At 40.6% G+C, this 12,706-nt stretch overlaps 1 protein-coding gene across 1 annotated transcript in view; it reads left to right on the top strand.

Annotated features, from left to right (window-relative positions):
- PHACTR2 (phosphatase and actin regulator 2) overlaps window positions 1-12,706 on the top strand; it is a 130,870-nt gene that overhangs the window by 73,575 nt on the left and 44,589 nt on the right. The window contains exons 4-5 of the mRNA XM_060029862.1: window positions 4,169-4,327; window positions 10,464-10,703. Coding sequence (XP_059885845.1) covers window positions 4,169-4,327; window positions 10,464-10,703 — 399 coding nt within the window. The remainder of the gene's footprint in view (window positions 1-4,168; window positions 4,328-10,463; window positions 10,704-12,706) is intronic.

Genomic DNA, 12,706 nt, shown 5'->3' with positions numbered 1-12,706 from the left:
TAGCTCTGTCTGACCATATCACTAACAATTATTATTTCCAAGTGTTTTTTCCCCTACCTCTAATCTTCTTCCCTTTTTTCCTGTATCCTCCCAAGGGGGAATCTTTCTCAAAAAGACAAGGATTAGATGGAAACTGAGATAGACCCTCAAAAGAAATACCAAGATAGTTATTTCTCCAAATAAATAGTACTGAGTGATTTTCATTGCTCCCACTACTATAAAACTAAAGGAAATTTTTGTTGCAACATTGCTGACTTACCTCATGCCTTTCCTCACCCCACCCCTCTAAACATTTACTGGCGTAAAATATTATTATTGTGCTTTTGTAGGCACAAATAAAATGCTGTTGATTTGGAATTGAAATAATAGTTCTTCTCATTTCCTGATATATATTCCTTGCAAAGAGCTTAACCTCTTTAGGCATTCACTATTTGTAAGTCCAAATGCCACGCTTTTCCCAGCATCTGAATATTCTAGAAGGAGCTAGGAGATGCTTTACTATTTTACTCCTGCAGAGAAAGTAGGGACGTCTGGAGCGAATACTGCCATTTTTCTTGAGCCCTCAAAATTTTAGGTATTTTATGTATTGTACTTTTCTCACTCCATTTTATGAAGGAACTTAAAGTAGTCCCTAGTTTTCTATTACCTTGAAGCTAGTCATTTCCTTCCTGGGACTTTTAGAAATAAAAAATGTACATCCTTAACGTTTTTTGTACTTGAAGGTGGGCTTGCTACTGGTATCAAAGTTTGCTTCCTCCCTAATCTCCCTGGAGACGGCAGAGAAATTACATGTCCACTGAAAGCTCAGTGCTGGGCCATCACCTTTATAGCGTGGGCCAGTGCACTGTTTTGGTGTCCTTTATTTGGAAACCTTTTCAAAGAAAGGAAAAATTTCTGATCGAAACTGTTAATGAGTATTAAAGTTAGAGACTAAAGGCCTCTTTTTTTACCCAATTAAAAATTATAGCTAGAAAAGCGTTTACTTTTTCTAAAGACAAGTGGCAGTGGTCAGCTGAAAGAAATGCTTAATATTGCTTGGTTTTATTTTGGCTAATCTGTTAAACTATTTGCAAGATGGATTACGACTTCATATACTTACTTTCCAGAAATCTGACTCTATTGGATTATTTTATTTAATGTTTGCAGACCGAACGTGAAAAGTTTTAAAACATAAAATAACAAAACAGTCTTTAACATAAACATAGCGTAGTAGGTTTAATGTTTGGGAAGTCATCAATTACCGAACCTTACTTTCCACTTTTTGCATGGTCCCTATATAGAACTACAGAAATTACCAAATACTTAGAAGTTCCCAGTGAGGCTTATTGTAAATAGAGCCCTTCCCCACTTTCAGCCAAGGGCTGGGGAAAATAGTTTTCTGTCATTTTTCCAAAAACAATTATCTTGAGAATTTCGGTCTGTTTTCAGCTCTAGCCAGAGACTGGAAGCTGCCGTGCTTGGTGAAAACCTCGTCTCTTCTGCCAGTGAAGGTTCATTCTTTGCCTTCATGTTCTTGACCTTGTCGTAGCTCTTGACAGTGCTTGTCAATCATGCCCTTTATTCAGTGAGCCAAATAGACTTTTAAAATCCTGCCAGCTACCCTGGATTCGACCTCATCCCATTCCACCCCATACCTTCACTCCCAGCTATTATTATTCCTTTCAGATGACCTTTTTTATGCCAAAATCTAACTTCAATCTAAAAATTCAGTGATTGGCCTTCTCTCCTGAGAAGTCCATGGTCTGGTCCAGGTTTAGTCACATCTTCTGGTTCTTACCTTCCATCTTTTCCCTAGCTTTAACCTGAAGGCATGTAGATGCTTTTGCCTGCATAACAGCCTCCTTTCTTTTTCTCCCATGGTGTCCTCTTTAACCTTCTAATGAGTCACCCAACTTCTGTTCTTACATGATTTTCTTCTTGTCTCTGTTCCTCTGTTAACTGTATCCCCAATGTACCAGTTTACCAGAAAGAGGGAAATCCCTCAAATACTCTCATGCTTCTTATTTAACCACTTATTTCTGTGTGCTTTATCTCTTGGTTTACTTTAAGCTGACGACTCTTGTCTGAGTTTTCTCCTTCCTTTGCACACAAATGCTCCTGTAAGACTTGGAGTGGGCACATCTTACTGTAACCTGCAGCCTGGCTCAGCACCTTGTCTTGCCTTCCTTTGCTGAGCTTGTATTTTACTTACATACATAAACTATATCAAGGACTTGACTTATTTTAATTCTATTGATAAAATAATATACAAAACTAGAAAACCTTTTCAATACACCAATTAATTAATAATAACTTCAGTTCTCCTCTGTTTTATTCTTGAATTCCATATTTATTACAAACATGACTCCTTTTTCTATTATTTCCTGTACTTTGGCTTTATATCTCAGAGTAAGTATCTTTCTACGTTGTTGATTATTTCTTTCTATCTTGTGATAATCCAATTTCTTCTTGTGCTCACAATTATTTAATTTTCTCTCTAGGTTTTTTGTTCTGAATTTTAAAAATTAGTTATTTAGTCTACTAAAGAAATTTTAATGTAATAATGGTTAAAACAATTACATTGTCATTAACATGATTTCAACATGTTTTCATTACCAACTAAAGTCATAGAAAACAAAGGTAAATTTATATTTGGGTTACCTAAAAATTGAGGATTTTTATATAAAGAAGTGGTTTTCTATTTTGTCTGGAATTTTCTGCTCTTATATTATTTTTTGTTTCTCTGAATCCAGTACCTGGATATTATATTGTGTCTCCCCTTCCTCTTTTTTTTACTAGCAAATTTCTTGGAATCCAGTAATAAGAACTAAGAATCTTTTGTTTTCTTGTTGGTTTGTTGTATAGTCTTTTAAAAATCATTACCTTAATTTTATTGAAATAGTTGAGATCTACTTGTAATGGCATTGCCTTCAATTATTGTCTATTTTAGTTTTATACAGGAATCGGATTATAGGACGTTACGTGACTAAGGAACAGTTGTTCATTTTAAGTATGACATAATTCTGCGACATGTATTTTACTTATTAAAATGCCATGCTTGTTTCTGTCAATAAGGCCAATGGATTTTATTGTCAAGCCAAAGCAATTCAATCATATTTAATGAAAACTTGGGAGATGGTCTCTGTTTTAGAATGATTGCCAAAATAAGATTAATCAAAAATTGCATAAAATCAGCTCTAATCATGCATTTCTTCAAGCTTGCTAAGTAAAAACGTCCAATCCTTTATTTCACTTTTACAGTGGCAGCACAGCTTGTTAAAATTTTCCTGATATGAACTACGGTTAAATTTTCAAGCATCACTGAATTAAGAGTTTTGGCAAAATCTCCCTCACTTTAGAAACTCTTAGGAATTTATAAACATTCAGGGGTGTTAAAATTAGTTATTTGTGATTTAGATAACATAAATTTTAATTTCAGTTGTGATTTTTTAAAAATTCCCCTGTAATTGCTTTATTTACATTTTTTTCCTAATGTTTTCAAATTATTATTAGCCCAGCTTAAAGACTTCCTGGTCAGCTATATATGACAATTCCCTGAGTACATTTTAATATTTCCATAAATAGGAAAATGAAAATACAGTTAGCCTTACTGCCATCTTTCCCTGAATAGAGTAGCAGTTATATTACTGTGTAAAGTTACCATGTCATGGATGTAATATTCTGGAGACAGTGGTGCTTGGAGATGTTCATATTCTCCCACTAATCGTTTGTATGTGTAGTTGCATTTCATGTTATTTGTGTATTTGCATTCACCTTGTGTTTTTGGTGCTTGTTAAAAATGTTTATTCCATTTTTCAGATTCCTTTTTTCACAGGTCAGTTTCTGAATGACAGAGAGACTCCTAAGTATTGACTTCAACCAAAACTAAGCCCAAGAAGAGAGGGACTCTCCTGCCTAGGGATATTTTATAATTAGGTTAATCGTTCCTAACTGTCTTGAGATGGCTCCTGGATACTCCCTCCATAGCTTCTTTCCTCCAAGAATAAGAATTTTCTAGCTCTTTCATTTGAATGAATTATTCAGTGAAACATGGTGAAAATAGTCCAGGATGTATTTGGTTCCCAGGTCTGAAACATAAACCTGAACCCTACAGTCCTAGTAACTGGAAAATTTGGTTTTAAGAAAGCCATCACGTTAGACATCTAGGTGTTTCTCTCCCCATTTTTAGATGGAGATGTAACAGTTAACTTTGAAAATTCAAACGGGCACATGATACCCATCGGAGAGGAATCTACCCGAGAGGAAAATGTAGTAAAATCTGAAGAAGGTAATGGCTCTGTAGCTGAAAAAGCACCACCTCTGGAGGAAAAGGCAGAAGATAAGAAAGGTAAAATCAAGAGAAACCCCACATTCTTTTACAGCTCAAAGTTGAGAAGCAGGTCTTAGGCTTCAAATAGTGACCCTAAGACCAGTAGAGAGGAGTTCTGCAAATACAAAGAGGAGAGAAACGATAACTAGCAAAGAGAAATTGGATGGTTTCCTCAGGTAGCTACATCCATTTTATAAACGCATCATTTAATGTTTTATTAAAGGGGGCTAATTAATAGTAAGAATCGGAAGGGGTGGCCTCTTCTATCATTGGAGATGTCTGGGAATGTTATCCTTTTCTCAGGAGCTTTCTCTCAGTATCTTTTTTTTTTTTAATTTATTTATTTAATTTATTTATTTTTGGCTGCATTGGGTCTTTGTTGCTGCACGCGGGCTTTCTCTAGTTGCGGTGAGCGGGGGCTACTCTTGGTGGTGGCACGTGGACTTCTCACTGCAGTGGCTTCTCTTGTTGCGGAGCTTGGGCTCTAGGCGCGCGGGCTTCAGTAGTTATGGCACACGGGCTCAGTAGTTGTGGCTCGTGGGCTCTAGAGCGCAGGCTCAGTAGTTGTGGCACACGGGCTTAGTTGCTCTGTGGCATGTGGGATCTTCCTGGACCAGGGCTCGAACCCGTGTCCCCTGCATTGGCAGGTGGATTCTTAACCACTGCGCCACCAGGGAAGCCCCTCAGTATCTTTAAAAAAAAAAAAAAAAGCCAGCAGTCTGAACATCTTTCTCTGCTGGTTACTTTCAAATTATAGCAGCTCAGCTTGGAGGAATAGCATAACAAGATGGCTCACTCAGCCCAGCATTATCTGTTTAGAAGTGGGAGCTTGGCTGGTGGCATCCGCACACCCAACATTGTAAGTTCTGGTCCAGGTTCAGGCATTTCTGGGAGACCCAGGAATAGTTCCCAGTAATGCCGGGGATTCTGGTTGCTGGATTGGCCATAACCTCTGCTCCACGATTTGTCTGTGCAATTGGAAATTTCAAAATAGGCCAGAGGCAATTATGCCATTCCCTGAAGGCTTCTTTAGAGACTTTGGTTTCCAAAGTGAAATACTATGGTAGATTGCAGAACTGCAAAATACTTGTCTATCAAGGACCCCCAGAACATTCACAAGTTCCTGGTCACTGATTGACTACATCTCCATACCATTCCTATCACGGTTGCAGGAACCCCCAAGCCTCTTACTTATGCAAACCTGAACTGAAACCCCCGTAAGGTAATGCTTTGTTGGGAGATTCTAGATGATTTCCTGCTGCATAGAAATGAATCCTCAGAAAACATCTATTTTTCCATAATGCCTGCCTCTGAGCTGGATGGCATAAATTTGTCAAACCTAGTTTGGGCTCTCTAGGCATTTTGAGAACTCTTAGAAACTGCTGGAAGGAAACTTCTCTTCCTCTGTTCTTGACCCAAATCCTCCAAAGGCAAAGGGAACGAAAGAACATTTGACAGACACAACTTAAAATCATCTTCTCAGGAAGTCCATAACCTCTTATTATTTGAATATAAATTAGCCTTTAAAAATTTTAGAAGCCTCTATTAATAATCTGTTGGAAATTTATTATTTTGCTTTATTCCATATTAAGTATGGGACTCATGGGGCTTTACTTAGTGTTTCCATTGAAGGGCTCTGGTTATGCTTAAGATCATATGTTAGTTGATTTCTCATAACTGATTATGAGAAATTAACTAAAATTTTTAATGATAATATTCCTGGAACATAAGAGAAAACAGACCTGAATAGAGTTTAAGAGTTTTCAGTTGAAATGCAGTGATTTCTTTTTTTACTTTTTTATTTTTTAGTCCAACTGTCCTGTCTCACCACGTTGTTAAATTTCAAATCCATCTGTGCTTTGTCCCTGCTACAGCCTTTTCACATTCAAAATCACATCCTTCATTTTGTAACAGTGCCATCTCTAGTGCTTGCCTGGTCCGTGTGGAATGTCAGTCAGTGGACTGGACAGACTTCAAAGGCCGTATTTCCCTTATCAGCCTAATAAAATGTTGCTGACAGTTTTATGTTAATTAAACCAGCAGGCCTGATGTTCCAAAAAGATGGCAGGCTTCATAGGTTCATGGATATTTGAGAGATGTTTTTGTTTTCTTATTTTTTACTTTGGATTAGTACATTCAGTTCTTTTTGGTCAAATAAGGTCCAAGATAACATCTTGCTTGGCTGGTCTGTACATAAGGAGATGGAAAGGCTGGACATGGTGCCCCAGCACCAGTAAGACAGAGGAGCCTCCCTCTCGCTGTGTAGACAGTGGCCCCGCTGGAGCCACCCTGAGTGAGGGGAAGCATTTGGTATGGAAACCACTTCCTGACAGTAAAAAGAATGTCACTCCTGACCAACATCATGGAGTATCATGTTAAATAGAAAATATCTTATAAACAAACCATTCATTGCTCTGGAAAGACAGCATTTAATACTGAAAAAACAGCTTAAGATTTACTCTTACCTCTGCTCCTCCTTTGATCTCACTTCTTATTTGAACTTACTACCATGCAAATCTACTCTCCCATGTTCTCAGTTTACCCTTTATTTTGGGGTGCAGTGTGCCCCTTCCTTTTGCATTAAGTCAACTTACCCAAGAACTTCATTTCATATATTAACTAGTTATATTTGCAAAGCCATATCACATACCATCCTAGATGCTTGTATCTCTTTTTGAGACAGCACGTCAGTGCTTTAATATTTGAAACATCAGCGTCAAAGAAAACAAAACGAATGTCAAGTGGCCTCCCACTACTCTGGGGGCAGGTTCTACCTAGGACACGTGGTGTTCCTGGGGCTCCTGAGGGCACCTGATTCTGAGTTAGGCCGGTGGTCTTGGGCCTCTTCTGCCTAACACTGGAAACATTTTCCTGAAGGCCTTCGGGCCTCTTAGTCTCCCATTATTCCTTATCAATAAATCATATATAAGCAGAAAAACTGATCTGCAATCTGTTAAATATAGCTTGGTATTAAATAGGAGAAATCTGCAAAGTATCTGATATTATTTCTGTTGAGTCATTGTAGAGGGCTTTCCATGAAGTAACAAGTATCTTACCTGCATTTGTTCCCCACGTGAGCATGAAGGGCAGCCATGGGGGCCAGGGAAAGAGCACACTGTGCATAAGAAACGGCCTTTGCCTTCAAGCAGATCGTGACCTATGTGGAGACCAGCACGTACACAGGCAATTGTAATACAAGATGCAAAGTGCTCTGGGAGGCCCGAGGACAGCAAACCAGGGAGCTTGCAAGTGGGACCAAAATTGGGTCTTAAGAGGAAGATATTTCTAAACTGAGACCTGGAGGAGATAAGAAGGATGCAGTCAGACGAAGGAGAGGAATGGGGGCAAGTGCATTCTAGGCAAAGTGAAGGCCGCCTGCAGTTCTCAGATTTGCCCTAAGTGTTGTTGGACTCGACTCTCCATGTGGTGGAAGGAGGCAAATTTTGAAGTCTAGTCAATAGCTCACCTCCAGACCATTGTTAAGAGATGTAGTATCCTCACCAAGCCAGAGTGCATAGGCAGCCCTTTCTTAACCTCCTCTTGAAAAGGTAATACTCCTCTACACCATCAGTTTATGTCTTTTCTTCAGATCATATGCTAATAGTAAAAAATACCTCTTGACGTTATTCATTATCTCCCAGATACAAGAGTTCACTTCCCACGGATGTGTGTGTGTGTGTGTGTGTGTGTGTGTGTGTGTGTGTTAGTAACTGTCAGCTGATCAGTCACATTCACTGAATAGACATAATGTCTAGAGCATCTTGCTTGATGGAATATAAAATTTCAGACAAAAGCAGTTTATAATTTAGTCAGAAAAGTATACTGTTTGCGTGCGTGTGCTCACGCACACATACACACGCACACATACCCGTTAGGAATCACTGCAGAGTAAACATAAACATTGGCCATATGGCAAACACACACAGATAATTTGATAGAATTTACAGAGGAGGGAGGAGTGGACCACGCTTCTCCAGGAGTAGCCGGAAGTTTGCGTGTAGTATGTACATTCTCAACCCAGTAGGAATTGAAATTTCCAGCTGTCATATAGAGAGAACCATCTCCCTCCCAGACTCAGAAGCTGGATTCTTTGGGATATAACTTTAGAATTTAAAAACCTTAGGCAGACAGAAAAAAGATCCCTCAGTAATATGCCATGAAGGCAGAGGATAAGAGATGTGAGGCTTTGTAGCAGGAGAGAGAATTAGGATCCCAAGTGGTGCAGATCGCTGTGACGGGCTTTCACCATGGATGGTGTTATTGGTGGATGTCCATTATGCCAGGGGCTAAAGGTACAAAGATGGACTTAAAGAACAGGCCTCTAAGCTAAGTCAAAAGACTAGCAAATCAACGTACATTTGGATGTTTTACATTAAAATAAAATGTTTTCAGTGACTGTCAACTTGTGTTGTTCTCAACTCTGACTCTTGCCATGCAGTGGCCTTGTGGTTCAGGCCTGGTGGGTTAGGAGCGCCGCTCCTGCATTATGGGTGCTACGCAGCTTAGTTGAAGAGACAAGATACATAAACAGAAAGGCAGACATACAAAGTAGCCTCTGATCAATGGTGACTAAGTAGCTCAGATAACGAGTACAGTTAAGTGCAGGAGTCCATCTGGGCTGCAGTGACGGGTGGGTTGCATGACTGAGGGAAGGTAAAAGAAAAGCTTTATTCATTACATACTGAAATTTCAATCATTTTTATGATAGTTATACATGTAGAATGATGGAGATGTAAAAAAAAGGGGAGGAGTCCTCACTTCACACTCACTGGGATGAGAAATGAAACAAAAGAAATAATAAAATGTGATGCATTCCAATATTAAAATTCTTTCTTGGTCATTTGATAATAGAAGAACATATACAGTAAAGGCTCAGTCTTGTCTTAACGCTGTCTTACACTTTTCGTTGTGCTCCATTTTGAAATGCTGCTTAGCTCTTTGGACCCAAAGTGTATTTTTTTTTTCTTTTTTTTTTTTTTTTTGCGGTGCTCAGGCCTCTCGCTGTTGTGGCCTCTCCCGTTGCGGAGCACAGGCTCCGGACGCGCAAGCTCAGCGGCCATGGCTCACGGGCCCAGCCGCTCCGCGGCATGTGGGATCTTCCCGGACCGGGGCACGAACCCGCGTCCCCTGCATCGGCAGGCGGACTCTCAACCACTGTGCCACCAGGGAAGCCCCCCCAAAGTGTATTTTCATTTTAACTAGTCACAATTAGAAAAGATAAGGATGTGAATATGTGGATGAACGTTCAGCATCCCCACTTTTTAAAATGAGAAACTAATACTACTCTAGTTATGCAAAATCTTGTGTGAGGCTTCTTTTCTTAGGTATGATTTTTTAAATGAATTTTAACGTGTATCTTTTTAAACTCATTACTTGTGTTTACACGACAAAACAAATTTGATATTTTTTTTGGTTTCTGCACCCTCCAGTACCTACAGTTGTGACACGGTTTGAAAAGGTCAGAGGAAGTTATTGTAAAACAGGAAGCTGCCCTAGTGCACTGGGAGAACTTGAGAAAATTTTAATAATAGAAAATAGTTTATTCAGTGCATTGTGCTTCCTGTACCAGATTCTAGAGAGTCTCCCTTAGCTTAGAAAATAATTGATTTTTGACCACAATGAGACAGAGACAGAGCACAGATCCCTTTCAGGTTGATGGGGCTTGAGTTCTCCTGAGAAAGTCCCTCAGTGGAGGGTAACTGTGAGTCCAACCATTGCTGTGCCGTCAGCTTCACCCTGTGGCCGTGTGTGTAATGCGCTGATCTGCCACTCTTGGAGTTCTTCAGTTTGGTTAAAAACTTAGCACTCATGCCCACATCATCGTCCAGCAACCACTGATTCAAGGTTGGTGTCAGCCTCTGGTGGTGGACATTTACGCTCACCCTGAACTTAACTTCATCACAGTCCCTCGTGCAGTCTTATTTTATCACAGGAGTGATTTTTGGACCTGGAGAGCACACCCTAGTTTGGCTTTTAGCCTTTGATCTTCTTTACCCCAACCTTCACTCTCTCTGGTGCAGAAGCCCACTGTTCCCAGGGGCCAAGCAGCTGCATGTTTGTCTCACTGCTGCCCTATGTCTCGTTCCTTCTATTTGCATGGTGTGTATGGCGTGTGTCTGTATCAGTCTGCTTCTGTTCACTTTCTCATTTGTAGAGAACCCTGAAAACCACTCTGAAACACCGGCAGCTCCTGCTCTACCTCTTCCAGCTCTTCCTAAACCTACACCCAAACCTAAGCCCAAAAAAACACCTGTGCCTCCAAAAGGGGCCGCTGCTGGGGCCGGCCCCAAGGGTGACGAAGTACATCCTATTAAAACAATTACCAAGGCTCCTGGTAAGCAGGCCCCCGTCCCTCCACCCAAGCCAGCAAGCCGAAATGCAACCCGAGAGGCTGGTGAGTATGCCCGCTGTGGGGTTGAGTCTAGGGTGCTTGGCGCTGGGGTGGGGTAATTTCTTCTTCTAGGAATGATGGCCTTTTTGGTGTCTGCTCTCTTAGGATGTAACACCAGTGGACTCAGCTTTGACACAGAGAATGCCCGGGAGATTCCTTTGTTGCTGTCTCTACCAAAGAAAAGTCAACCACTTGATCCATTCACCTCATTAGGTTTAGGGTGAATAGACGTCTTTCATCCTGAGTATCCACTATCTGCACAAAACCCAGTAGAAGGAAACAGGGAGTAGTCTGCCTGGTGAATAGCGATGATGTGATCTGACGTTATTTAGACACCAACTGGACTGCCTATTTGAGTTTATGGGTGGCTCTTTGGCTTGGGTTTTCTTGCAAAATATCTTAAGTTTGCACATGAAAACATGATGCTTACCTCTTTGACATATTTGCTGGATCTTAATGTCTTAAACCTTATAGGCATCTCTCTACTGACAGATGACAAAGGGTTCATATCACTCAGTGCTTCACGCCACCACTCTCTGCTGGAGTCACAACTGCGCAGCAGAGTTGGAAGTTACATGCTCAGTGCCCCCTTCCCAACCTCATAGACCTCAGTGTGTTACAAGGGAAAGCATCTAGTGGCGCGATTACAAGCTGTGCCTGCAAATCACCGGGGGATGTTTGGGTGATTACATCACTTCATGTCATGTGTGTCCAGCTTTCCTTTCACATCAGATATGCTTCATGCAGAGCGGAGCCCCCATTCTAGTGAAGTGGAATAAAGAAGCCTCTCCTGCCGTCCAGCCTTTGAAAGGATATATTCCAAATACACATGCTGAGCATCTTGGTCCCATTAACGCATGCATAAAAATTCTCCTGTGTTACAGCAAACCTTACTTTCCTTAAAATCAGCAGCAGCTTCCTCAAAACCAGCTACCAGGATATGCCTTGGTATTAATCTTTCCCCCTTGTAATTTAAACCCATAATGCTCAGATTCAGAGAGTGGCTTAGGTGACAGTATGACAGAACTCAGAATGCAGATAGACGTCTGTGTCCTGGTGTTCTTGTCTGCCACCTTTGACCTTGTGTGTCTGGGTCTCATTTTCTAATAAGCTCTAAAATGAAAATCTCAGAATGCTTTGCCAACAGTGCCTACAGGCCATTTTCTCAGGGACCATCTTCCATCACACATCAGTGTCTGTTCTCGTTGGTGTCTGTGTGTGTTTCCCAGACTTCCTAGCACACCTCAGGAGCAGTGCTTGAAGTGAGGCAGGTGCTGATTTACTTCCTGAAGTAAAGCCCCAAACCCTCACCCTGTCCTTGGGAGTGAGGCCCCACTTCCCCACGCCCCACGTGGCAGCAGCTCACGGTTGACTCGGCTTGCCCGCTCTCTTACTTCTCTCGGAAGAAGGCTGGTGATTAACACCAGGGCAGGTGACAGCTTTCATGAGAGATTTGCAGTTATTTCCAGATATTTTACTTGAAGATTTTTTATAGACTTATGATGTTCCTAAGAGGAAAGTACAGTCATGTTATCCATTGTATTAAAAGAGGCCCAACTGGCGCTCAGTGTGAAAAAGGTTGCTGTTCTCAGGTTATCACAGAGAAACAGGAGTTGTCTTGAAGTCTACCAACAAGCCCAGCGTGCAAGGATCTTTTTTTTTTTTTATCAAATATTGATAATACTCCTTCAGAATCCTCCTCACATTCCATTTGTAACCGTTTAGAACCTTCTACGTGGTAACTTTGTTTTATTTGAATAAAGTTGACCTTCTGGAAAAGATACTTCAAATGTCACTCCTGATTTTCAGTCAGACATTTAATCTCTTAAAAAAATTTATTGGTTCAGATTCTTCCTCTGTTACTAAGTTAGTGTAGGCCTCCAGATCACCAGATATCAGGTTGGCACATTTGCTGGTGAAGTAACATCTCATATTTTTTTTCTTTCTCGTTACACCCTGTGTTAACAACACAAGTATTTAACTGAGGAGAGGTGGCATTTCTTTTT

Source organism: Delphinus delphis, chromosome 14 (assembly GCF_949987515.2).
Source record: "Delphinus delphis chromosome 14, mDelDel1.2, whole genome shotgun sequence".
Classification (NCBI taxonomy): domain Eukaryota; kingdom Metazoa; phylum Chordata; class Mammalia; order Artiodactyla; family Delphinidae; genus Delphinus; species Delphinus delphis.
Note: the sequence above shows the minus strand (reverse complement) of the source record. Positions and strands in the feature narration are given on the sequence as shown.